At 27.9% G+C, this 24,623-nt stretch overlaps 2 protein-coding genes and 1 long non-coding RNA gene across 5 annotated transcripts; all 3 read right to left on the bottom strand.

Annotated features, from left to right (window-relative positions):
* Positions 1 to 1,180: 1,180 nt before the first annotated feature.
* LOC126835413 (uncharacterized) lies at positions 1,181 to 1,626 on the bottom strand. Its single transcript, XR_007685196.1, has 3 exons — positions 1,582 to 1,626; positions 1,304 to 1,469; positions 1,181 to 1,211 (listed from the first exon to the last, which is right to left on the bottom strand). It is a non-coding gene; the product is annotated as an uncharacterized LOC126835413 (long non-coding RNA).
* A 3,402-nt stretch (positions 1,627 to 5,028) lies between these two features.
* LOC126835409 (uncharacterized) lies at positions 5,029 to 8,080 on the bottom strand. Of its 3 annotated transcripts, none has more exons than XM_050567984.1 (10): positions 7,923 to 8,080; positions 7,655 to 7,847; positions 7,105 to 7,249; positions 6,592 to 6,665; positions 6,314 to 6,479; positions 6,163 to 6,221; positions 5,666 to 5,822; positions 5,518 to 5,588; positions 5,246 to 5,405; positions 5,029 to 5,167 (listed from the first exon to the last, which is right to left on the bottom strand). In XM_050567984.1, exons 2-10 carry the CDS (start codon positions 7,709 to 7,711, stop codon positions 5,076 to 5,078), a joined length of 981 nt encoding a protein of 326 aa, XP_050423941.1. In that variant the 5' UTR covers positions 7,712 to 7,847; positions 7,923 to 8,080; the 3' UTR covers positions 5,029 to 5,075. The 3 variants fall into 3 exon arrangements, with proteins under 3 accessions (XP_050423941.1, XP_050423942.1, XP_050423943.1); XM_050567985.1 differs by having other exon boundaries at positions 7,927 to 8,080; XM_050567986.1 differs by having other exon boundaries at positions 5,031 to 5,167; positions 7,541 to 8,080.
* Positions 8,081 to 19,842: 11,762 nt separating this feature from the next.
* On the bottom strand, positions 19,843 to 24,623 carry LOC126835168 (uncharacterized). The gene is made up of 11 exons (XM_050567488.1): positions 24,492 to 24,623; positions 23,424 to 23,493; positions 23,312 to 23,341; positions 23,216 to 23,239; positions 22,328 to 22,378; positions 21,887 to 21,919; positions 21,784 to 21,807; positions 21,624 to 21,674; positions 21,257 to 21,283; positions 20,806 to 20,904; positions 19,843 to 20,250 (listed from the first exon to the last, which is right to left on the bottom strand). Exons 2-11 carry the CDS (start codon positions 23,485 to 23,487, stop codon positions 19,967 to 19,969), a joined length of 687 nt encoding a protein of 228 aa, XP_050423445.1. The 5' UTR covers positions 23,488 to 23,493; positions 24,492 to 24,623; the 3' UTR covers positions 19,843 to 19,966.

The raw sequence follows: 24,623 nt of genomic DNA, 5'->3' as shown, positions 1-24,623 counted from the left end.
TTGCAATAACAATAGCAAATTTTAAAAATATAATAAAAGATTTATTAAATTCCTCAGTTAGAAAACAATTGTTTATACAAGTTCAAGATAAAACTTTTTTTATATATATAGCACAATAAATATTCCGCCACGTTTATTTTTGTAACTGAAATACAAAAAAAAAAATGTTTAGGTGATGGCCAACAGACATCGTTTACTCGTTAATGTATAATTAGGAAAATTACCATTAAAATGAAATGTCGTTGGAACTTCCAGATTTTTAGAGAGAAATTCTTTCAAGAAATTTTCCGCTTCGTTATTGGAGAGTATACCGTCTTTGTCCGTGTCAAGTATTGTAAATTCAGATATCAATGATCTCACCTCTTTTGTACTTAACACTATTTCCTGAAGAATTGTCAATGTATAAGTATGTACAGCGTAATGAAAAATTAAATAATAGGGCACTGATGCATGGCAGCAAAGGCATTATTAATTGATAAAAAATGAATTATCTTACATCATTATTAACTCTCTTAGAACGTTCTGCCGTAACGATCATTAATTCCATCAACACTTTAGCAGCGGGTCCTGCACAAGTTTTAATTATATAGTATAGAAGGAATCAGAATTTATAGTACGTGAATTTATTTATGTTTTATTCTTACGGTTAGGATAAAAAAATCCTTTAAGCGGCTCATTAGCCATATTAAATTCTTGAAAGATGTTAAAAATTTTCGAATGCTGAATGCAACCGTATTCATTTTGATGAAATCTATACAATCCAATGAACTCTTCTATTTGTGCTTTGTTTAGACCATTGCCCTATAATGTAAGAGAAAATGATAAATATAAATCGGCTTTACAAAAATGTCACCGTATTTGCATAAGCTTTTGTATAATTTTTTACAAATTAATAACTAATATTTTGTAATGATTCTTTAACTTTTGCTTTTGAAACAAAATTTTCGCTTTCATATTTTTAGCCAGACAAAAGAATTTGGCTTATTATCAAAAATGACAAATAGTAGGATCTTGTGTTTTTTTTGTTGAAAATCCTGATTTTAAAAGTCCTAACCGGGTACTCCTATTATACAATAATTTTTACGTTCGTCCATCGGATTTCTTTTGATATCCATAGATATATTATTTTTTGTTGCACAAATTATTACTTACTTCCGGTACATTTTCAAATATGATACATAAGAATTCTGCTGCGTAAATTTTATCGCTACCTAGAATTAAATAAATTATGATCTTAACTTGAAGTAAACCGGTACATCGACCTAAATTTAATATCATAATTTTTAGCAAAAAAAGTGCTTACATGATTCTATGATCCTAGACTTCTCGTCTCCTTTAATATTATATAAGCTTTCAAGTACACCTGCTAGTTGATCACGAGTAAGGTATCCATCTTGTTTTACTTGTTCGATGTGTTTCATAAACATTCTGAGGTAAAACTCTGCTTCAAAAGGCGTTAGAATTTTATCCTAAGTACAATATTAAACATTTGTGATTTCACAATAATATTTTTACCATATATTGATACTTATTAATAATTGATATGTTTTATTGTCTATCTAGTTATTTTAGATCGAATACCTCGAAGCTTTCAAATGTTCCATGATACGCTAACGCCAAAAATAAATTGATAGCATTTTCATATTTGGGCTTCTCTATAATAGTTAAATAGTATGCAATTAGTTTTTAATAACATACCTATTTAATGTAATAGTTTTCAACAAATCACGGCAAGTTTTATATGTACTTATTACATTAAATTAAACGATGTATGACCCAACTTAATTATAATTTTAAAAGGTAACATCTACCTTCTACATTTTATTTCATAATTTAATTTCAACCAAATAAATAGTATAAGGAAAATGACATTACACTTGATCGGTTAATTAAATTGTTGAAAATAGAAAAATAATGAATATTTTGTATTGATTTAATGGTAATTAATTAACCAAGCATAAATATGTCAAAGCATGTGTGTTTTTGATTATTTATTGTTGTGTTAATTGTCTATAGATGTAATGAATAAAATAATAATAATAAATATTACTTGTGTTGTATATAAAAACACTTCTATGATTGTCAATGCCAAAAAAGTGCAACATAATGTTTGGCATATCAATAATGTAGTCTTGAGTCATGATTTTATGGTATAATTTAATACATTCTTCTATTTGCACCCTGTTTAATCCAGTACTCTAAAATAAAGTATAATGCATTATAGTTTAAAACGTTGAACCAGGGGATCTAGTTAACGTGATACACTTATTTTCTGGGAAAATGATTACAATTTTATAGTTTTACTCTTTGAAAAATACGTGTGTTTACAACTCTTTTAACTTATGTAGGAACATCATATATATGTATATGTAATTAACTATATAAAATAAGAATATTTAGCTCTGGTTGAGTAACTCACGCAGATAAAACTAACACTTCACTCCACACTTCTTACCGTCCTAGGTTTTAAACATAATGAGTAATTATTCAAAGCTGTTTATCGGTCAGTTAAACTTTTAGCCAATTTTCGTTACATTGAAAACATATCAAATATATACTTTACCTTTAAAAAGCTTCAAAAGGTCATAAGGTTTTAACTCATAAGTGATAGGGCTATATTATTTGAGTCACCTTGTATAAGTGTATAACTGTTTTTATTTTAGGAAATATTATTGAAGAGAATTAAATATCTTACCCATACTGGTGTAAATAAGTACAACGCGTAGAGAATAACGACACTCCTAAAATGCATAATTGTAATTGAAATTCAATGAGGTACGTGTGGAATAGAACAACTATTGGCGCTGTAGTCAAAATAACGAATCGACAGTAAAGTATGTTGTACATTTGGCGTGTCTTTTATAGTTTTATATATTGACTCGTGATATACTTTGTGAGTTAAAAAATGTAATAAACCTTATGTGGTTGCTATTTGTTGACCCCAGGAGGAGGAGGGGGGGGGGAATGAAAGTTTTTTTTTTATTAAGTTTGCACACGGTGAATTTTCAATTATGATTCACACTCCGTGAAACGTTTTTTCTTTGCAATTTACTTTTTGAGGTTTATAGAAAATACGGTGCATTTTTGATAAAATATTATACACTAATATTTTTAGCATATAATATTGAGTGAACGCTAGTGGATATAGTATTTGAATAAATAACACACCACAAATACATTAAATGATTAAACACACTACTATTGTCAAACACACATTATAGCAATTACAATTATAGATAATATTAAATAGAATATAATAAAACAGTGTAACAATAATACACACACGTTATACCGAAAATCGTCACAGATAGAATGACCATGAGCTCTTACAAAAACAAACCCTATGTAAGCCAAAACCCCGAGGTGTCCACAAAACCACCGCACACAACTGCACGGTGTTTACAAAAACAATCTTGTCTTTTTTAATAACATTTTTCTGTTTACTAAGTATTTTTATTATAAAGAAAAACAACATATCTATATTGCGACATACTTCTTAGTGTATAAAATATTAATTATTATGTGTTTCGATGTTAACGCTTGATGCGTATTCTTAATAATATTTATTTATACTGTCTCACTCAAGATATACCAAGTTGAAATTGTACTGCACTTACCTATTATAATTTTACAAATCGTAGCATAAAAAAAATATTTCTTAGTATTCTTTATTAATTTTGAACTATTAACACAATATTTTGTGTCGTTTGTTCAGATGAAAATATTGTCACATTTTAAACAGGACATTTGAGAATAAATAATGTATAATGTTACAACAGACCAAGCCAGTAATCAATACACATTGAAAGGAAATCTAAAAAAGATAATTTATAAAAGTTCCATAATATTTAATTAAAAAATGTGTCGATCTTTAAGACACAGTAAGAAATAATTAAATAACTTTTCAGATGATTTACTATTACTACCCTATACAAGATAATTCAACTAATCTGCCACTAGAGGTGGACATGGAGATTTTTTTAAATAAAATTTATGGACAGAGAGCTGGCCTTAAATAAAGTACAGTGAGTAGCTTCGATTCGGTCTTGTGTTTTTTATTTAACATAACTTTGTTGTAAATGTCATCGCGAGACCATATTGACGTTAAGTTTAATCATGAAGAACGTTTTAATAATATTTAAATATATTTGTTTTTTTTAACATCCTATCTTTTCCCAGGATTCTAACATACCATCAAATTTATGTAGCTCATAAACCGACCGATTTAGGAACGAATTAGTACTCACAGTAATTCTAAATAGCAGATAGTAGTTTTATATTTTAGCCGCAAACATTTTTTCAAAATTACCTATCTAGGTACTTAATTTTAAGCTAATGTTAAAAAAATACAAAATGCTGATAAGTAAGAATAAATAGTTGTTAATGATGATTAAAAATGATATGGCTCAGTTGTAAATTACTGGTTTTATAAATAAAAACAATAAATTTGTAGAAATAACAAAACTTTTAGTATCGTTTTCAAATTCGAATTGTACTTATTTTACTTATACCTAATTGTACTAACTATACTTTTTCTCAAAAGTTGGAAAAAGTGACAAATCATTGCATTTAGTATGTATTTTAAAACTATGCTGTTGTTCATATTATACGGAAATGATAAAAGTTATAATATAGTCTTCAAAATATCTCCATATTAAACTTGGTTTGCCATTTAGTGGTTATCACCGGTATACCACTATTGCCTGTATTCCTTTAACTATTAATGTGAAGATGGTTACACAATGAGCGACAGTGTTGACTTATGCTCCTTTTAAATAATATGTTCTTTTAAATATCGTTTGATGAGAAGTAAGAATTATGTACTAGCACTCCAAGTGGTAAACACGGGTGTTATTTTACCATCAATTGTTAGTGTACAGTTTAAATATTATAATCGATTACTTATTTCAAAATCTGGCCACTATACTATATTTGATAGTTTAGTACAATTATTAATACATTAATAAATTTTATTTAGATCAGTTCTATTATACATAATATGTTTTTTATTAGAAACGAACATTTCAATAACAATGACAAAGTTTAAAAACATAATAAAAGATATATTAAATTCCTCAGTAAGAGAACAATTGCTTATAAAAATTCAAAATGAAAACTTTTTTATATATATAGCACAATAAATATTCCGCCACGTTTATTTTTGTAACTGAAAAACAAAAAAAAAGTTTTTAGGTGATGGCCAACAGTCATCGTTTACTCGTTAATGTATAATTAGAAAAATTACCATTAAAATGAAATGTCGTTGGAACTTCCAGATTTTTAGAGAGAAATCCTTTCAAGAAATTTTCCGCTTCGTTATTGGAGAGTATACCGTCTTTGTCCGTGTCAAGTATTGTAAATTCAGATATCAATGATCTCACCTCTTTTGTACTTAACACTATTTCCTGAAGAATTGTCAATGTATAAGTATGTACAGTGTAATTAAAAATTAAATAATAGGGCACTGATGCATGGCGGCAAAGGCATTATTAATTGATAAGAAATGAATTATCTTACATCATTATTAACTTTCTTAGAACGTTCTGCCGTAACGATCATTAATTCCATCAACACTTTAGCAGCGGGACCTGTACAAGTTTTAATTATATAGTACAGAAGAAATCAAAATTTATCGAACGTGAATTTATTTATGTTTTATTCTTACGGTTAGGATAAAAAAATCCTTTAAGCGGCTCATTAGCCATATTAAATTCTTGAAAGATATTATAAATTTGCGAAGGCTGAATGCAACCGTATTCATTTTGATGAAATCTATACAATCCAATGAACTCTTCTATTTGTGCTTTGTTTAGACCATTGCCCTATAATGTAAGAGAAAATGATAAATATAAATCGGCTTTACAAAAATGTCACCGTATTTGCATAAGCTTTTGTATAATTTTTTACAAATTAATAACTAATATTTTGTAATGATTCTTTAACTTTTGCTTTTGAAACAAAATTTTCGCTTTCATATTTTTAGCCAGAAAAAAGAATTTGGCTTATTATCAAAAATGACAAATAGTAGGATCTTGTGTTTTTTTTGTTGAAAATCCTGATTTTAAAAGTCCTAACCGGGTACAATGATTTTTACGTTCGTCCATCGGATTTCTTTTGATATCCATAGATACTTTTTTTTTTGTTGAACAAATATTTACTTACTTCCGGTAGATTTTCTAACATGATCGACAAGAATTCTGCTGCGTAAATTTTATCGCTACCTAAAATTAAATAAATTATGATCTTTAACTTGAAGTAAACCGGTACATCGACCTAAATTTAATATCATCATCTTTAGCAAAGAAGTGCTTACATGATTCTATGATCCTAGACTTCTCGTCTCCTTTAATATTATATAAGCTTTCAAGTACACCTGCTAGTTGATCACGAGTAAGGTATCCATCTTGTTTTACTTGTTCGATGTGTTTCATAAACATTCTGAGGTAAAACTCTGCTTCAAAAGGCGTTAGAATTTTATCCTAAGTACAATATTAAACATTTGTGATTTCACAATAATATTTTTACCATATATTGATACTTATTAATAATTGATATGTTTTATTGTCTATCTAGTTATTTTAGATCGAATACCTCGAAGCTTTCAAATGTTCCATGATACGCTAACGCCAAAAATAACTTGCTGTTATTTTTATAATGGGCCTTATCTATATAAGTTCAATAGTATGCAATTAGTTTTTAATAACAAATATAATAGTTTTCAACAAATCTTGGCAAGTTTTAGATGTGTATATTACATTCAATTAAACGATGTATGCTTATGTCAATATTTAGACAGATTATGTAGTTACTTAATACGCAACCCAACTAAATTACAATTTTAAAAGGTATCCACTACCTTCTAAATTTTATTTCAACCAAGTTGATGGTTTAAATAATATAAGAAAAATTACATTACAATTTAGTTTAATGTTGGTTATAAGAACTTGATTAAGTAATTTGTTAAAAATAAAAAAATAATGAATATTTTGTGTTGAGCTATTGGTAAATAATTAATCAAGCATAAACATGTTGAAGCAATAACACTACGTTTATTGTCTATAGGCGTGATAAATAAAAATAACTATTTAAATAATATCATCTTACCTGGGTTGTCTATAAAAAATTGTCTATGGTTGTCAATGCCAAAAACGTGCTTCATAACGTATGGCATATCCATAACATAGTCTTGATTATTTAGATTTTGTAATAAAGTGCACGTTTCTATTTGTTTTTTATTTAGTCCAGTGCTCTAAAATAAAGTATAACGACTTATAGTTTAACACTGAGTACCGGATGATCCATTTAGGATCCATTTAAGGTGTATTTACAACTTTTCTTATGTGGGACCGTATATATTTAATTAACTTGTTAAAATAGGAATGTTTAGTTCTGGTTAAGTAACTCGTGCAGACAAAACTAACTCATCTTACCGTCTTAAGTTTTAAACACAATGAGTAATTATTCAAAGCTGGTTATCGGTCAGTCAACTTTTTTAGCCAATTTTCGTTAAATCCAAATGTTAATAAAACATATACCTTACCTTTTAAAATCTTCAAAGGTTTAGTGATGAGACTATGTTATTTGAGTCACCTTGTACAAGTGTATAACTGTATTTATTTTAGGAAATATTATTGCAGAGAAATAAACATCTTACCCATACTGGTGTGAAGAAATACAACGCGCAGAGAATAACAGCACTCTTAAAATACATAATTGTTTTTGTTGTAATTGAAATTCAATGATATCTCATTCGATGATGCATCTAACATATTATCTTTTACGCTTACGGGTTCTCAAACCGGATTTCGTACGCAATTCGGACTTGAGTTCAGTAATATTCTCTAAAACTGATTATGAGTGGATAATGTACACGACGTTAACCGTTTGAATATGTGTTGTATAAACTATACTATGTATAATACCTACGGTATATTTTGCCACGCCAAGAATTGTGTTAACATATTGCAGTCTTCGTTATACAAAAAACACTTGATGTATCAATGTCAATATCGCAAATAGGCGTTTGCACTGTATGTTATAATTCTAGTAAGTATAATAATAATTGCTGCAACCATTGCATCAGTACTATGGTGTCGAAATGAAAATTATTAAAAAATATACATTAATCTCAAATAACTCATATTTTGACCAATTATAAAAGGTGCATATCAAGAACGGCAATGAAAATAATTGATTATTTTTTGGCAATTTATTGAAAAAAAGATGAATACAAAGTAGTTTAATTGACGATGGCGTGATATAGGTATCATAATAATTTCTATTTTTACGTATTTAGAATTTTTTTAAAAAATCAAAAAATTTAAGTTTTAGTTTATAAGAAGCATAAACAGATTTTTATCGACGCGTAGCTTTGAACTGAACATCTATTCGTTTGCTATTAAGACGAAAATATAGGTTTGTGTTTTCTGCTGTTGTTGTCGCTGAAATCGTTCTTATTTGTAACACGAACATATTTCACTGCAAAAAAAAATTTATTTTTTGTTCAAATAGGTCGATATACTACTTTACATAGTTTTATAGCTCTATACATGTTGTTTTTTTTCAAGTTTCCACAGTATACACTATCCCTGAAAATTATTTTTCAGTTAGAATAAATAAAAAACAAATTTTACATGACAACGTATATATATATTTTTTCCATTAAAGTTGTATGAAGTCACCCGTTGTGGGAGTAATCTGTAATTGTTGTTCTTTTTTTCTAAAAAAAATCATATCACTATGTAAAACAAAATACTTTCTTTATTGTACAGTGATGTGAGCAACATAGGTTGATAATACTGTGTATATTATATTTTGCTTAGTCATTGATATGGAATCAATTGATATAGATTTTTTAAATAAAAAGTGTAAAATATTGTTTAATATAGAAAGTGTAAGATATTGTTTAACATATTAAGTGTAATTAAAGGTGTAACAAAGAAACTTAATTTGTCGTTTCTCTTGTTACAGGTAAGTTTATAAATATTGTAAATATGACGTTAAACACAGAAAATAAAATTATAATCTCTTGTTACAGAGCAACGCATTGGTTTCTTTTTTTCACGAAAATTCACAATAATAGAGTAATCTTACATGTATATTTAGATTATGTTTAGTTCTAGACATAAAACTTATAAATGTAAACATATTTCTACAATGATTCACTAAGTCATCAAACAGAATACAGAATTTCTAAGCAAATTACTATTTTATTTGAATATATACATATTAGTATATGTTATATATAGTATATGTTAAGGGGGTCTTTCGAAAGTCGATTTTCGAATTTTAACCTCGATACCTCCTATAAAGTTTTTGGATACAATAAAAATAAGATAAAAAAAAACCTTTAAATATTACTTTTGACCCTTACCCCACACCGGTTGAAGTTTAAATAGGATTTAACATAGGAATTCGACACTTGTGCTCAAATCAATGCATACATTTTTACTTACTCCTTAATTTTTACTAAAAGAACTTTTTATTACCATTGACACCATAGACAGCAAATCCGAATCATTATTGATTAAATTTAATAAATCAGGAAAATATCCATTAAAGCTAGGGAGCCATTTAAATTTAGGAAGGTTGTTATCACCAACCAAAATTGTGTTTTTATCAATACTTCATTAAAATTATTATTTCCAACCTCGTTTTGATCCAATGATTTTAAACTAGATTCGATTGCCGCAACACGTAGGTTTAATGGTTCGTTATCAATCGATAAAGCGTCCAGTCGGTGAAAATTTTATTTCATTGACACTTTTAATTAATAAACTATAGGCCAATTACTAAAATTAGAGCGCTTCCAAAATCAATAGAAACGAAGTTATCGAGTAGATTAAAATATATTTTTAACAACATGGTTTCAGCAAGTCCAATTCTACAGATGTTTATCTGACAACTGATTGTTAATTTCTCCTATTTAGTGGACTCCGTCTCAAACGGATGTCAAGTGGAAGTAGGCTACACAGACATTAGGAAAGCGATTGACTCATAGTGTATATAGATCATAGTGTTTTACCAAATAAATTGGTTTAAGACGAACCTTGTTATCATTGTGTTCGTCTTATATTACCCGCCGAACTCAAGATAGGATCGATTACTAATAAAAAACAGCATGATCTATCGGTTGGTGCTATGGTGTGTTTAACAATATGGCTTGATTGATAAACTAGAAAAAGTCCAAAGACGTTTCTTGCGAATGGTGGACTTGAAATTAAATATGTTCCGTCGGCCAATAAGTGAAGCACTGCTACTTGACTTCTTCAAAGTCCAGGCGAGCATTTTTTTATGTACTGTTCTTTTATAGCTTATTTACACGGTATGATTAACTTTTCGAAGTTACTGTCTAATACTGGGTTATAGCCCCCCAGGTGAATACCAGATAAAACGAATTGTATCACGTTTCAATCGTTAGGCAAAATAACTTTCTAAATAGCCCCATAAATAGAATGTTCATCTGCATTTATAATATGCTAAACAATAATGATTTCTATTGTGATAATTGTATAAAATGCCATGTTGTTCTTATGTTTGGTTTTAAATTTCTATAATGTACACTCGCTGCCCTATTGAGCGTATTAAACTCAATAAATACATAAGCAACGGCAGCAAAAAAACATGGAAAATGATCCCTAATCGTCCATAAATCATTAACAAAATAAACATATCAAACACAAATATCTGGGGAGTAATAAATATATTAGATTATGAAGAACTATAACCATAAAACGTTAAGCATCTATTACCTGGTATTACCGTTAACATGTAAGTAATTTTTTATGTATTTAATATAACGTATTTTATTTTATTTTTTTATTATAAATTAAGAGATACAAATAAAAAGAATATGGTATAAAGTAGAAAACGCACGGATTTACTAAGTTCGAAAAAAATTGCTTGGTATCTTTAATAATATAAAATTAGAGGAAGGCCATTGTAATAAAACTTAAACTCCCATCCTAACCTTTAAACTCTTTTAACTTAAAAACAGAAGTTTAAATCTGGTTATCAACCAGTTAATTGTACAGTACATTATTCTCAATTTTAAAAGGTAATAAAATTAATGCATTACTATTTAAGTTTCGAAAGTTGCTATCAACTGAAGATGGGAGGGGGTAAAAAAAAAAATTGTGAATAATTAAGATCATTGTATAAAAACAATATGAAAAAGAACAATTCTTATTTAACACTATGAGTTATTGAGTGGTGAGTCATAAAATTATCATACATATATATATATAATATAGTTATCTTATTGTATGTAAACAATTATTAAATTACAATATAAAACAAAAGCAACAAAAGTGTTTATAGTAGTGATTGAAACTCTTTATTATTGAATACATTACATTTATCGACAACGTGAATATTAGTGTAGTATACAAAAAATATTTAAATGTAATACCAATAGTGTTGTAAAAAAATATATTCTTATAGCTGCTGTTCCAAATTAATCTAATTCAGAATCTAGTGTCACATCTATTTTAGTCCCATCAAGGTTATCTCTCCAAATAATGCCTGTTACACTTCTGTATCTGATAATATTCCCTTCTGAATCTTTTTGTTGACAAATATGAGCGGTGTCGACCTTAATAATATTATCTTCTACTATAATATTATTTGGATTTTTAAGAGTTTTGTACATTGCTATTAGGCGACACGTATATGGAAGATCCTTGAAATGCCTTTTTACCGCTACTGTGGAATTACTTAGAGCTAAAAAAAAAATACCAGATTTAGATTATTTGCTACTACTTTTCTTTATTTACAATATAGGTATATAACAAATCATTGGAAAATAATACAATACACAGAGTGTCCGTATTGCACATACATGTTACTCTCAGTCAATAAATCGTTTTAAATAAAGAGAACACGGATGCACACCCTAGCCTAACATAATATTTATCAAAATTCCAAAAAAAACTTAATTTAGAAAAAAAAATAGTTGGTTAATTAATTTATTTATAAGCAACTCAACATTGTCGTTGGAAATCAAAGTCTTACCGTCGTCAATAACACTCTGTTGCGGATTGTCTTATTTATAAGATAAGTATTTTTTCATGATAACAAGCCATTATATATGTACGAATTACTACTTTGCGTAAAACTCTTTGGTAATTGTTAAAAAATAGTTTGAAAAAAAATTGTCATTAATCCAATTGGTACAATAGTACAATGGTAAATTAAACTGAAGAAAAACTTAGTCATATCAGTTATCATTATTTTACTAATAAATCATAGCAATAGAGTATAGTCAAATATCAGTGTTGTGTTTCTATAGCCTTTATTTTTTTTTTATATCTAAATTACTATGTAACTGTGATAAGAATAATTGTCTGTAAGTTAACAACCTATTGTTTTTTTTTGTATTATGATTATTATTTAAATAGAGTTCTAAAAAACCTGTTTTAAGTTAATAAAACCAGATAATTAATTCAATGTGTATATTTACCCGTTTTCTTTATGATTAAGGCTCTTAGACGACCTCTTGTTACCAATCTTTTTCTTATAGCTTCATAATCTGACAACTTAAAGTTTGGACCATACAAGACTTAATAACAAATAATTAAAATATATATAATAGTAAATTAATTGCTCGTGATAACATTGCATTAAATATATATTTCTAATGATTTCCATGGAACCGACTATAGCCCGACTCCACTGTATTAGATTTTTTTCAACTTAAATAACCAAAAAAACCTAACCTAACCTTTTAAACCTCGTAAGCAGTATGCTCAATGATACAATTCGTATTATGCCTTGATAACAAAACTAGCTGGGCTAAACCATTTAAAAATTAATATATGTTAGTGATTACCTCCAACTTCCGTAGGTGCTTTGACAGCTGTAATTAAAATATCAAATATCAAATAACTATACCGTTAAAAAAACCATTTTGTATTTTATATCTTATTTATATCGGTAATCTTGAGGTTGAGAATATTTCATAACTTAATCAACGTGACAGTGAATGACATTTAAATTTCTGGTAGCCATCATTAAAAAACACATTAATGACCTAGATTGATTTGGACTATGTTTTGAAAGATCATTAAAGTTTTAAACAAAAATATATAGAATTATAACATTAAATTTTAATAGAATAGTTATCGTTTTTATTTACAGCTATATAATAACTAAATTTATTTATTGATTGATTAAAAAAAAAATAAATTAAAAATTTACTTGTCGCATCTTCAATTAAACTTTGCATTCTAAGCTGGATATCCTTCTTTTCTGAAATTCCAAACAAGATACAATGTATTGTACATAGCTTTTTAAAACAGAAATCAGTATAGGATTATTTACAACATACGTTTATAAATGAGTAACGATTAGACTCTTTGTAAAGTATATACAAATAAAATATGTAAAGCTGCATACCTGGTACGCCATGGGGTGACCATTCTGAAATAATAAAATACAGTTTATACATAATGACCATCTAATAATCATGTTGAAATATGAAATTTAAAAAAAGTTATTACCCGGTATGGAAATAAACATATAATAAAAATCATCTGTATTTAAAATATCATAAACGCATTAATTAATTTATATTTTTATTTAATTGATACATTTGAGAAGAAAACAAGTAGAAAATGGACATGTCTAATTATTTCCGAAAAATGTGATTGGGATCTAAATGTATTAAATTAATTCGAGAATATAGTAATAAAATACCTAAATGGTTAGTTATAAGTAATACTAATATTAAAAAATAATAAGTATTAATATAAATTTATAATTTAATATAACATTTCATTATAGTTAATATGATGTGTAGTTAAGTATGGAGACAGATGATTTAATTCTACAGTGTCTCGCCCCTCAGGGTTAACCACTAACCACTGTCTAATAATAGTATTGTAATTACCAATCCGTATAGACGGTGTTTTAGCAAACAACAACATGACTTTGTTTACTTGTTCTAGTATAAACAAATAATGGTTACAGATTAAAATAACGTAAGCAATACTTATGGTTAATTATAGTTAAGGAAAAATGTAACATAATAATTTTAAAAAAATCCTTCACCGCCAAAAAATCTTTAGACAGCTTACGGGCAATCAACTGCTATCTATCAAGAAGCCTAATTAAGTCTGGATTTTAAATTTTTTTTAATTTTTTTTATTAAAAGTATGTCAATTTAAGGGGGGGGGGAAATGATTTTGTAATATACAATGTTAATGCTCAGTAGTGAATAAACTATATCAGATAAAGTCCTGAAGCTTTCAATGCACTTTTACACGACTAGGTGCAAAGTTATTTTAATAAGACCCTAAATAACAAATCTGTCTATCGGTTTTAGATACCTGATATATTTTTTTAGTTGCGAACAACTTAAATATTTGTTTTGGCATTTTAATCCATATTTTGTATCTTTTTGAGGACCTAGCTCAATCTAGCGAGCTTAGTACCAACATTTTATTTTTTATATCATTTTAGGAGAAAATCGAAAACTAAATATTTATAAGATGTAATTGGTTTGAAATATGATCTACCTGTGAACGGGCCGGGGGCGGACAGTAATAGGCCACTTACCCGGTTACCAATTGCTTTACACTTACCGATCAGTGCTGTGTGGGTAGTGGGGTAAATAGTCTCACTGGAAGTGTGAGGGATCGCCTACGCAAGACCAGTGAGCTATGTGGTGCAAAAGTGTGTTTAGTGTGTATAGTGTGGATGTGTAGGAAACTTAAAACTATAACTAAAAACTAAATAAATAAAACTCAAACTCGATGATAATAATAATAATAATAATATTCAATAAAATGCTATAATAAATGGTAATAAATAAATAATTAGCCCTTTTGGCTCAAGATACAATTGCGAATAAAATTCACAAACACAAATAAATAATTAGTATAAAAAAAGATTGGTAAACTAAAAGGAATTAATTGCCCTTTTGGCACAACAATAAATTAATCTGGTCTGTGAATAATAATTCACAAACACAAATAAATAATTAATATAGTAATGACTAGATTAAAAGGTAAAGTTAAGTGAGTGCTTAAAGCTTATGACGTTAAAAGTATTTTGATAACTAAGGTGGTTATTAGAACAACAAAAATTATTCACAAATACAAATATTGATTATTGACTAGATTGAACCCTTATGGCTAACTAGCAATATAGATGGTACGATTAACCTTATGTCTATCGCCCTAACTCGTATTTAGTAAATGAGATCAAAATATGTTCTAATAATTCACAGTAGTTAACTAAAATACAAATAAAACAAACTCAATAAAATATGGTATAAATAAAAAGTACTCACAAACCGAAGAACTGCAAACCGCTGGCCAGGGCTGCTACCTAAACCTAAATAATACTAGACACAAAATAAAGTGAACAACAAAACAAAAATATTAAAATAGTTTTTTGTCCTTATGACAACTCAATAATGCCCTTATGGCTTAAAAATACAATAATAAACAATCTTTTGTCCTTAAGACAATAATAATAAAAAATCATAATGCCCTTATGGCTTAAAAATACTATAATAACACTTAAAACTAAAAAACACTGAAGAAAAACACACAAAAAAGTCTAGATTAATATTATATACTTCAAATTCACAAGAATGCAACAAGTGCACTACTAACACTGATAATACGGGCGTGGCACATTTGTTTACATAGTATAACCCGGTGCGTATATGTGTGTGTGTGTGTGTGTGAACAGCTGACCGGTAGTATTGCCAGTATAGATCGTGTGGAGTAGGGCGGAGTGGTGTGGACGGCCGCGACAACCAAGATAAGAGGGCATCTATATCATTGGCGATAACCGGCATAGAATTGCGCTCCATTACCTGTTATAGCCTCAACAACCTGTGTGTTTAGTATCTTAAAATAAATATTCTCACTAGAAGTGTATGGAATTTTGTAATTTTCCTATTCACAACAAGCTCTTAAAGTTACCAATATCAAATTAATTGTTGTCGGTTTTAGATACCTGTTATATTTTTTTAATTGCGAACAACTTAAATAATTGTTTTGTCATTTTTTATCCATATTTTGTATCTTTTTGAGTACCAAGCTCAATCTAGCGAGCTTAGAACCAACATTTTATTTTTTTATATTATTTTAGGATAAAATAGAAAAATTAATTGTTTATAGGATGTAAACCACAGACTTGTGTCAAATTCATATCAATATAACTCATTGGTTTGAAATATGATCTACCTGTATGTTTAGTATCTTAAAATAAATATTCTCACTAGAAGTGTATGTAATTTTGTAATTTTCCTATTCACGACAAACTCTTAGAGTTACTAATATAAAATTTGTGGTCGTTGTGCAAATGTTTGGCCAGAACATAAAAGTTAAGACTATACTATCATCATAAATTACAAGGAGGTTATAGACCATGATTAGACTACGTGTTACCATAGTTTAATGATCCCATTTGCAAGCCTGTAAAAAAAATTAAATACACATAGTGAAACTTAAAAAGTTATAAAATATGAAAAAAACTTTTTACTGACTTGTTCTTATGACTATGTTATAATATTCCTCTATATAAAAAAAAAAGAAATTTTCGGTGTTTTTTATAAATTCCTACTATTTTGTCTGCGTATGAGTAAAAATAGTAAAAATGGTCCGTCTTTCCTTCCGACTTGGTTTCACGGCTGTATTCGCTTACACCACAATATATTATTAAGCTCACCGATTATCAAGGCCTGACTTTACAAGATGAAATTGATCAACACGGCCGTTAATCTTCTATCTGATCGGGCGCGATATTGGCAAGATTGTGATAGAAAACTTCTCAGTGGAACACAGACCTCACGAGTATCAGATAATTTGGTATAAAATATAAAAATGGAAATATTAGTGATTTTTACGATGAGAAATAATTAACAAGTTGTGGTTATTTGGGTTGAAATAAAATCGTATAAGCACTAGGTAGAATCATTATAAGGGATAAATGATTTTAACTATGATAAATAGAGTGGCATCGTTCGGGCAGATGCTTATTTCACCTACTAGATTGTTGTAGAGAAACAGAGCAACGCACAATGATTTGAAATAAGAAACAGTTGTCGGGTCGAACGCAATCCCACTGGTCAAGAAGCCATAAAGAGACATCTTCCTGACCGATGGTGGAGTTATTTCATCCTCTATTGAACAGATAGGTCTGAGCCACAGCGATTTAAATCACCAAAATAATTTAATGTAAGAAAAACTATGAAATTCTGTGTGGTCATATTTTGCGTGTTTATCATTATTATATTTTTTATTGTAATCAAACATTTTGTTGTTAAATATTTTACCGTGTTCAGTTTTTTTTCTCTACACACATTATCACCCGATTTGTAGCCTATACATTTCGGTCTTACCACAATTGTTTTTGTAAACAAATTATAACCTTTCTTATAACGCCATAACTTAAAAGGTCGTGTGTAACCAGCATGTGTTTTTTATATTTTATTTTCAACGCGACTACCTTTGTGAAAAATACTGTAGAGTAATATAATGTGTATGAAAATAATACCTATCTACCGTTGACTTCTGTACTTTAAACATTTTATAATCTATATTGTATTCAAACACTTAAATCTTAATAAAAAAAAAATTTTAAACACACTGTTGTCGTTGGATTTTTTAACGGTGATTTTTTTCTATGGGCAACTATTTTGGCTAATTAAGTTTAACGGTTAATAAAACAGACACAATTAAAATCTATGCATGTATCGAAAACCGTTTCTATAGCTCTTCAGCTAAAGTAGTCTACATACTCAGTTTCTATTGAAATAATTTGAATTTAGGCATTAAAGTTTTTTTTTATTTTACAATATTGGACAATATTGTATTGACATTTTTATCAATTTATTTCTTCCAAAGGGCTATCAGCTTTTGAGACTGAAGTGAGGACGCATATTTTCAATTGTTTTTTTTAAAATTAAGAATGATTTGCTGTAAGTTTTGACTGATCAACAACCTGTTTTGAATAGTCACTTTTAAACTGATTAAACCATATAAGATATTGAGTGGAACACTTTAAATGTCCCAAATGCTCACTGTACTTGGATTAGAGTGTGCTAGTTTAGACTGTGCTTGACGCACACCTTATGTGGCTTAGATCGTGCTGGTTATTTAGTTATGATGTTCAGAACAAATTTTGCAGTAAACAATTTTTTTTATATTGAGTAAACCTGAGAGTGACATAAACACTATGAACGTGGATTTTGAAGACTATTATGGGTTTAAAAACTTTAAATTTAGTATACGACTACAAAATAAGTATACCAAATAGAAAATAATAATTTTATCATTTAAATAATTTGTTGGAAATTACCTTCCCTCCCCCCCCAATACCTCAACCCCTCCCTCCCCATTATTACTCAACACCTTAAGCAAGGAGTATAATGGAAAACTGATATCAAATTTAAAATCGGCGACCCCGAAAACACATGTTACATGTCAGACTTCTCTTCGGACTAGTTTTCAGCTCTTAAATCCTAAAACTGCACGAACATTTAAAAAAAAATATTGATATCTTTCCTGGGGAAGGGGGGTTACGATAAATCGATAATTAAACTTGACGATGAAAAGTACATTATAAAAACATACCATACGGTTGAACACAGCTGATAATAGCTGTATTTTAGGGTAATGCTTGGAATTATAGGAAAGCATGTGAAAGGATATCAAGTATAGGAGTTCACAACTACCATTTTCATTATTTAATGAATTATTCTAAAAATAAAAGACATCATTAAATTGTAAAAATATTAGTACTATAGACGACTGAGACAAATTGCTACGTCCCAATCCCCATTTCATAACCATTGAATCTTGAAAATCGCCGTTCAATTGAATCTATGAAATCAATATTGGACACGTTAATAAAATTTCAAATATAAACTAGTTTTTTTTAAAACTTTCATTTTTTTCATACACTGCGAAGTTAATTAAAAAATTTAGAGCTTAATTACTAGCAATTTGTAAAATTGTATTTTGACAAATTGTTTAAAAATACGGAGTTATAATATTTTTTACAATTTAATGATGTCTTTTATTTTTAGAATAAGTCATTAAATAATGAAAATGGTAGTTCTGAACTCCGATACTTGATAACCTTTCACATGCTTTCCTACGATTCCAAGCATTACCCTAAAATACAGCTATTATCAGCCGTTAAACCGTACAAATTTATTCAGTTTTTACAATATGTAAATTATGTTAAATTTAAAAAAAAAACAAAATACCTAAACATGGCCGATGCCAACATAATTTTTTAATTGCATTTTATAAATAAGGTATGCTTTCCTTAGGTTATTATGGTATAAAAATTACCAAAATAAATAAAGAATGTCGGGTAAAAAAAGTTATATGGTACAATTTTAATCACATTGTTGTCTTTACATTGACTCTATTTTTGCAGTAACGCCCTTTACTATTACTACCCAATTAATATTGTTCGCTATTCCTAGTTTGGGGGGTTGAAAGAGTTGACTGGGAGTAGTTGTATGAATGACTGTTATTATTATTATTATGTGATTATGTAAAATTAATCATTTTGTTATGTATGTATTGTTTTGTTTATATTACTATATTAGCTCTTATAATTTATAAAAAAAAAAAAAAATGTTTTAAAAAAAAGGGGGTTGTTGTATAAGGGGTAACACTGTACTATAACCTACAATCTTATTTTGTTCAATACTTACTTTATTTCTCAGTAACAATTAACACATGTGCCTGTTGGCTGCTTATGCTTAAATATGTTGTAATAATTATTTTTGTTTAATAAACATCATAAATACAACAACCATGTATGTAATCATTTATTAAATTACAAAATAAAACAAAAGTAACAAATGTGTTTATAGTAGTGATTGAAACTCTTTATTATTGAATACATTACATTTATCGACAACGTGAATATTAGTGCAGTGTACAAAAAATATTTAAATGTAATACCAATAGTGATGTAAAATAATGTATTCTTATAACTTCTGTTCAAAATCATCTAACTCAGAAGCTAGTGTCACATCTGTTTCATTCTTATCAGGTTTATCTCTCCAAATAATGCCTCCTATGGTTCTGTATCTGATGAGATTTCCTTTTAAATCTTTTAGATGACAAATATGAGCGGTGTCGACAATAATAACATTGGCTTCTACTATACATGCATCTGGGTTTGCAATAGTTTTGAACATTGCTATTAATCGGCACGTATATGGAAGATCCATGAAATATTTTATTGGTCGTGCTGATCTTCGATTTTTATCTAAAAAAAAGGAAATAATAGATTTAGCTTATTTGCTACCACTTTTCTTTATTTACAAAACAACATATATACAGGTGTATGACAAATCATTGGAAAATAATACAATATACAGAGTGTCCGTATTGCACATACGTGTTACTCTTAGTCAATACATTTTTTTAAATAAAGAGAACACGGATGCACACCCTAGCCTAACCTAAAATTCATCAAAATTCTAAAAATCTTCAAATAAATAATATTCAACCAATTGAGTCCATATACAATCATAAAACACAAATTAAACTAAAAAAAAACTTAGTCTAATCATAATGTTACTAACAAATTTAAGCAAAAGAGTACTTATAGTAAAATACCAATGTTGCGTTTCTATAGGTTTTTTTTTTTTTTTTTTTTATACCTAAATTACTATGTTACTTTGGTAAAAATAATTGTCTGTAAGTTAATAATCTATTGTTTTTTATTTTTGTATTGTTATTATTATTTAAATATAATTACTAAAAATATATTGTTTTAAGTTAATAAAATCAGTATAGCTAATTCAATATGTATATTTACCCATTTCAGTTTTGATTAATTCTCTTATAAGTTCTCTTGTTACCAATCTTTTTCTTATAGCTTCATAATCTGACAACTTAAAGTTTGGACCATACAAGACTTAATAACAAATAATTAAAATATATATAATAGTAAATTAATTGCTCGTGATAACATTGCATTAAATAGATATTTCTAATGATTTCCTTGGAACCGACTATAGCCCAACTCCACTGTACTGGATTTTTTCAACTTTATAACCTAAAAAAACTAACCTAACTTTTAAAACCTCTTGAACATTATGCTCAATGATACAGTTCGTGATATGCCTTGGTAACAAAACTAGCAGGAAATATAGTTAAGCAATGAAGCAAGGTTTAGTTTTTGCCCCTCTTCAAAGCCACTTCTACTCATACATTAGCGGTTTACCAGGCTAAACCATTAATAAATGAATATATATGATTGTAATTACCTTCGGCTGCCTCAGGTGCTTTGATAGCTGTAATTAAAATATTAAATATCAAATAATTATACGGTTAAAAAAATAATTCTGTATTCTACACCTCGTTTATATCAGTAATCTTGAGGTTGAGAATATTTCAAAACTTAATCAACGTAAAACAGTGAATGAATTTAAAACTTCTGATAGCCATAATTAAAAACATATTAATGAACTAGATTGATTAGGACTATGTTTTAAAAGACCATTGAAGTTTTAAACAAAAACATTTAGAATTATAAAATTAAACTTTAAGAGATTAGTTATCGTTTTTATTTAGAACTATATAAAAACTAAATTTATTTATTGTTTGATTAAAAAAAATTATTTAAAAAATCACCAGTCGCATCCTCAATTAATTTTTGCGCTTTAAGCTGAACTTCCTGCTTTACTGTAATTCCAAACAAGACATAATTTATAGGATACTTCACAGCATTCGTTTAAGAATTAGTAACGATAAGACTATGTGTAAAGTAATATAAAAACAAAATAATATGTACTTGGTGGGCTATAGGGTCGCCAATCTGTAATAACAAAATACATTTTATACATAATAAAAATTAAAAACCATGTTAACATATGAAATTAAAAAAAAGTCTTTACCCGGTATGAAAATAAACATATAATAAAAATCATCTGTATTTAAAATAACATAAACGCATTAGTTAATTTGTATTTTTATTTAATTTGTACATTTGAGAAGAAGACAAGTAGAAAATGGACATGTCTAATTAATTCGGAAAATATTGCTTGGGATCAATTGTATTAAATTAATTCGAAAATATAGTAATAAAATACCTAAATAGTTTTTTATAATTAATAATAACATTTAAAAACAATAAGTATTACCTTATACTAATTTATATTTTAATTTAACATTTAATTATATATAATATGATGTATAATAATTAAGTATGGAGACGAACAGACAGTGATTTAGTTCTACAGTGTGTCACCCCTTAGGTTAAACCACTAACATCTGTCTAATTATAGTATTGTAATTACCAATCCGTATAAACCATCTTTTCTTTTAGTTGTACTTACCAATTGGATATTCTCTTTTAGCAAACGCCAACATGACTTTGTCCATTTGTTCTAGTATAAACAAATAATGGTAAGAGATTAAAAAAAATGTAAGCAGTACTTATCGTTAATTATTGTTAAGAAATAAAATAATATAATATTTTTAAAAAACCCTTCACCGCCAAAAAATCTCTAGACAGCGTAACTGCTGTCTATACTTACAAGAAGCCTAAGTAACTCTAAATTTATTTTTTTTGAAACATTTTTTTAAAAATATATTATCAAAAGTATGAAAATTTAAAGGGGAAATTTGTTTTTGTAAAATACAATTTTAATGCTTGTTAGTGAAAAAACTGTATCAGATAAAGTTCTAAAATTATTTAATGTACTTTTATATGATTGGGGTAAGGTTATTTTAATAAGTAGTTAAAATAAAACAAATCTGTCCATCGGTTTCAGATATCTGCGTTACCAAAGAATATTTTTTTTTTATGCAAACAACTTAAATACATCTATTGTCACTTTTTATCCATATTTTGTATCTTTTTGGAGAAAATCGAAAAATAAGTTTTCATAAAATGTAACGCACAAACTTGTGTCAAATTCAAATCAGTATAACTCATTGGTTTGAAATACTATTTATCTAAATGTTTAGTATCTTAAAGTAAAGCTAAAACAAATATTCTCATTAGGAGTGTATGGAATTTTGTAATTTTCCTATTCACGAAAAGCTTTTAAAGTTATCAATATCAAATTTTTTAGCATGGAACATGCTTTAGTCTTGGCCCTCATCCCATAAACGACACTAAACAGCGATACTAAAGAAACACGCTTACTTTAAACGTATAATATTATTATATAAGATGCCATCGATCATAGATCATAGATCATGATCAGATTATGTGTTACCTTTTGCTAATATAATTTGCATGCCTGTAACAAATTATATAATAAACAAAGTGAAACTTAAACAATTATTTGATAGGAAAATAACTTTTTACTGACTTGTATTTATGACTACGCTATAATATTCCTCTATAAAAACAAGTTAAATGTTCAGTATTTTTTATAAATTGCTACTAACTCGTCTAAGTACGTGAACAAATAAAATAATTACTTCGATCATCAGCTACCGAAACACTTATTAAGCCAAATGATATTAGCAAACGTAAGAGTTTCATTTTTACCTGCAAATAATAATAAACGTTACATTTTTTTGAAGTGATACAAAAATTGACCATCGCACAGTGGGGCGAGAGGCCTCCAAAATTAGCAGAAAAAAATAATTTATTAAAATGCGGAACTATTTATAAACTAATCAAATTATTGTTTATTTTATTTTTCTATTATTATTTTATTCTTTATTTAAACTATTTATTAGGGATATTATTTAGTAAGTATAAATAGAAACATATGACGAGATGTATGCGTAAGCTAAGTAAACATTTAATCACGATTCTATTATGCAAGTTTGGACAAAATGTGGACATATCTAACAAAGTAGCAGAAAGAAGCAAAATGTGTAAAGTTTTTATTGCTCTTATAACTCATAGTTAATAGAAAAACAAACATTCGGCACACGATCTACTTTGGAACATAACTAAAAACTTTTAAACGTTTATAGAATCTATCTATAAAATATAAATTGTAAATCATCCGAAACAAAAAATGGCTAATGAAAATCAGGTATTACATACCTGACGTCGAAGGTTTTATAGTTTAAAAATGTATTATTTAGATAATATCTCATAATAGAAACAAAATGGAATAATAATAGTAACATATAAAACATTTTTTTATCGGGGTGACTCGTCGATATTTGCCCCAGTGACAGGAGTGGGAAGAAGTGCCATAATATCAATTTTTTGTAGCGAGCAATAAATTAACCATGTTACTAAAATAGCGTGACCTATTTGACAGTGTTATCGTACAAACAAAAGTAATATGTATAATAAGGTTATGTTACATACTTCTAAATTGTTCGTAGTTTAAATTCAAATTTATTTTTTGCCAGTTTTGGAGGTCTTTTGCCCCAGTGTGCGTCGTGGAAGTAAATCTTACCAAATGTGTATGTGATTAAATACCATGAAAAATGTTAGGTTAATATTTTAGAAACTTCTTTTAATCGGTGTAAATTTATCTGTTGTGCTAGTTAAAAATATATTATTACATTTACACTATTTACATGACTTGAGGTTATTCCCACTTGGATGTCTTGACTAGTTCTCCAACGTTTCGGAACACTTGCACGTTCCGTCTTCAGGGTTGTGGTTCGATGTTGCTCGTACCGCGCTCTTCTGCAGACTGACCGATTCGC

Source organism: Adelges cooleyi, unplaced genomic scaffold, assembly GCF_023614345.1.
Source record: "Adelges cooleyi isolate 19-005CV unplaced genomic scaffold, UGA_ACOO_1.1 ACOO_flye_CR_arks_rails_tigmint_CR_PRNA_23, whole genome shotgun sequence".
NCBI classification, from domain to species: Eukaryota; Metazoa; Arthropoda; class Insecta; order Hemiptera; family Adelgidae; genus Adelges; species Adelges cooleyi.
This window is presented reverse-complemented; position numbering and strand designations above follow the sequence as displayed.

Bases quoted from the DNA above. Each gene is read 5' to 3' on its own strand.
- LOC126835409 (XM_050567984.1), bottom strand. From the start codon at position 7,711: ATGTATTTTAAGAGTGCTGTTATTCTCTGCGCGTTGTATTTCTTCACA. The intron at 6,222-6,313 runs GTAAGCACTTCT...ATTTAATTTTAG, and splicing joins GTCTAGGATCATAGAATCAT to GTAGCGATAAAATTTACGCA. The intron at 5,406-5,517 runs GTAAGATAATTC...ACAATTCTTCAG, and splicing joins CTAAGAAAGTTAATAATGAT to GAAATAGTGTTAAGTACAAA.
- LOC126835168 (XM_050567488.1), bottom strand. From the start codon at position 23,487: ATGAAACTCTTACGTTTGCTAATATCATTTGGCTTAATAAGTGTTTCG. The intron at 23,240-23,311 runs GTCAGTAAAAAG...AATTTGTTACAG, and splicing joins TAGCGTAGTCATAAATACAA to GCATGCAAATTATATTAGCA. The intron at 20,251-20,805 runs GTAAATATACAT...CCTTTTTTTTAG, and splicing joins ATTAATCAAAACTGAAATGG to ATAAAAATCGAAGATCAGCA.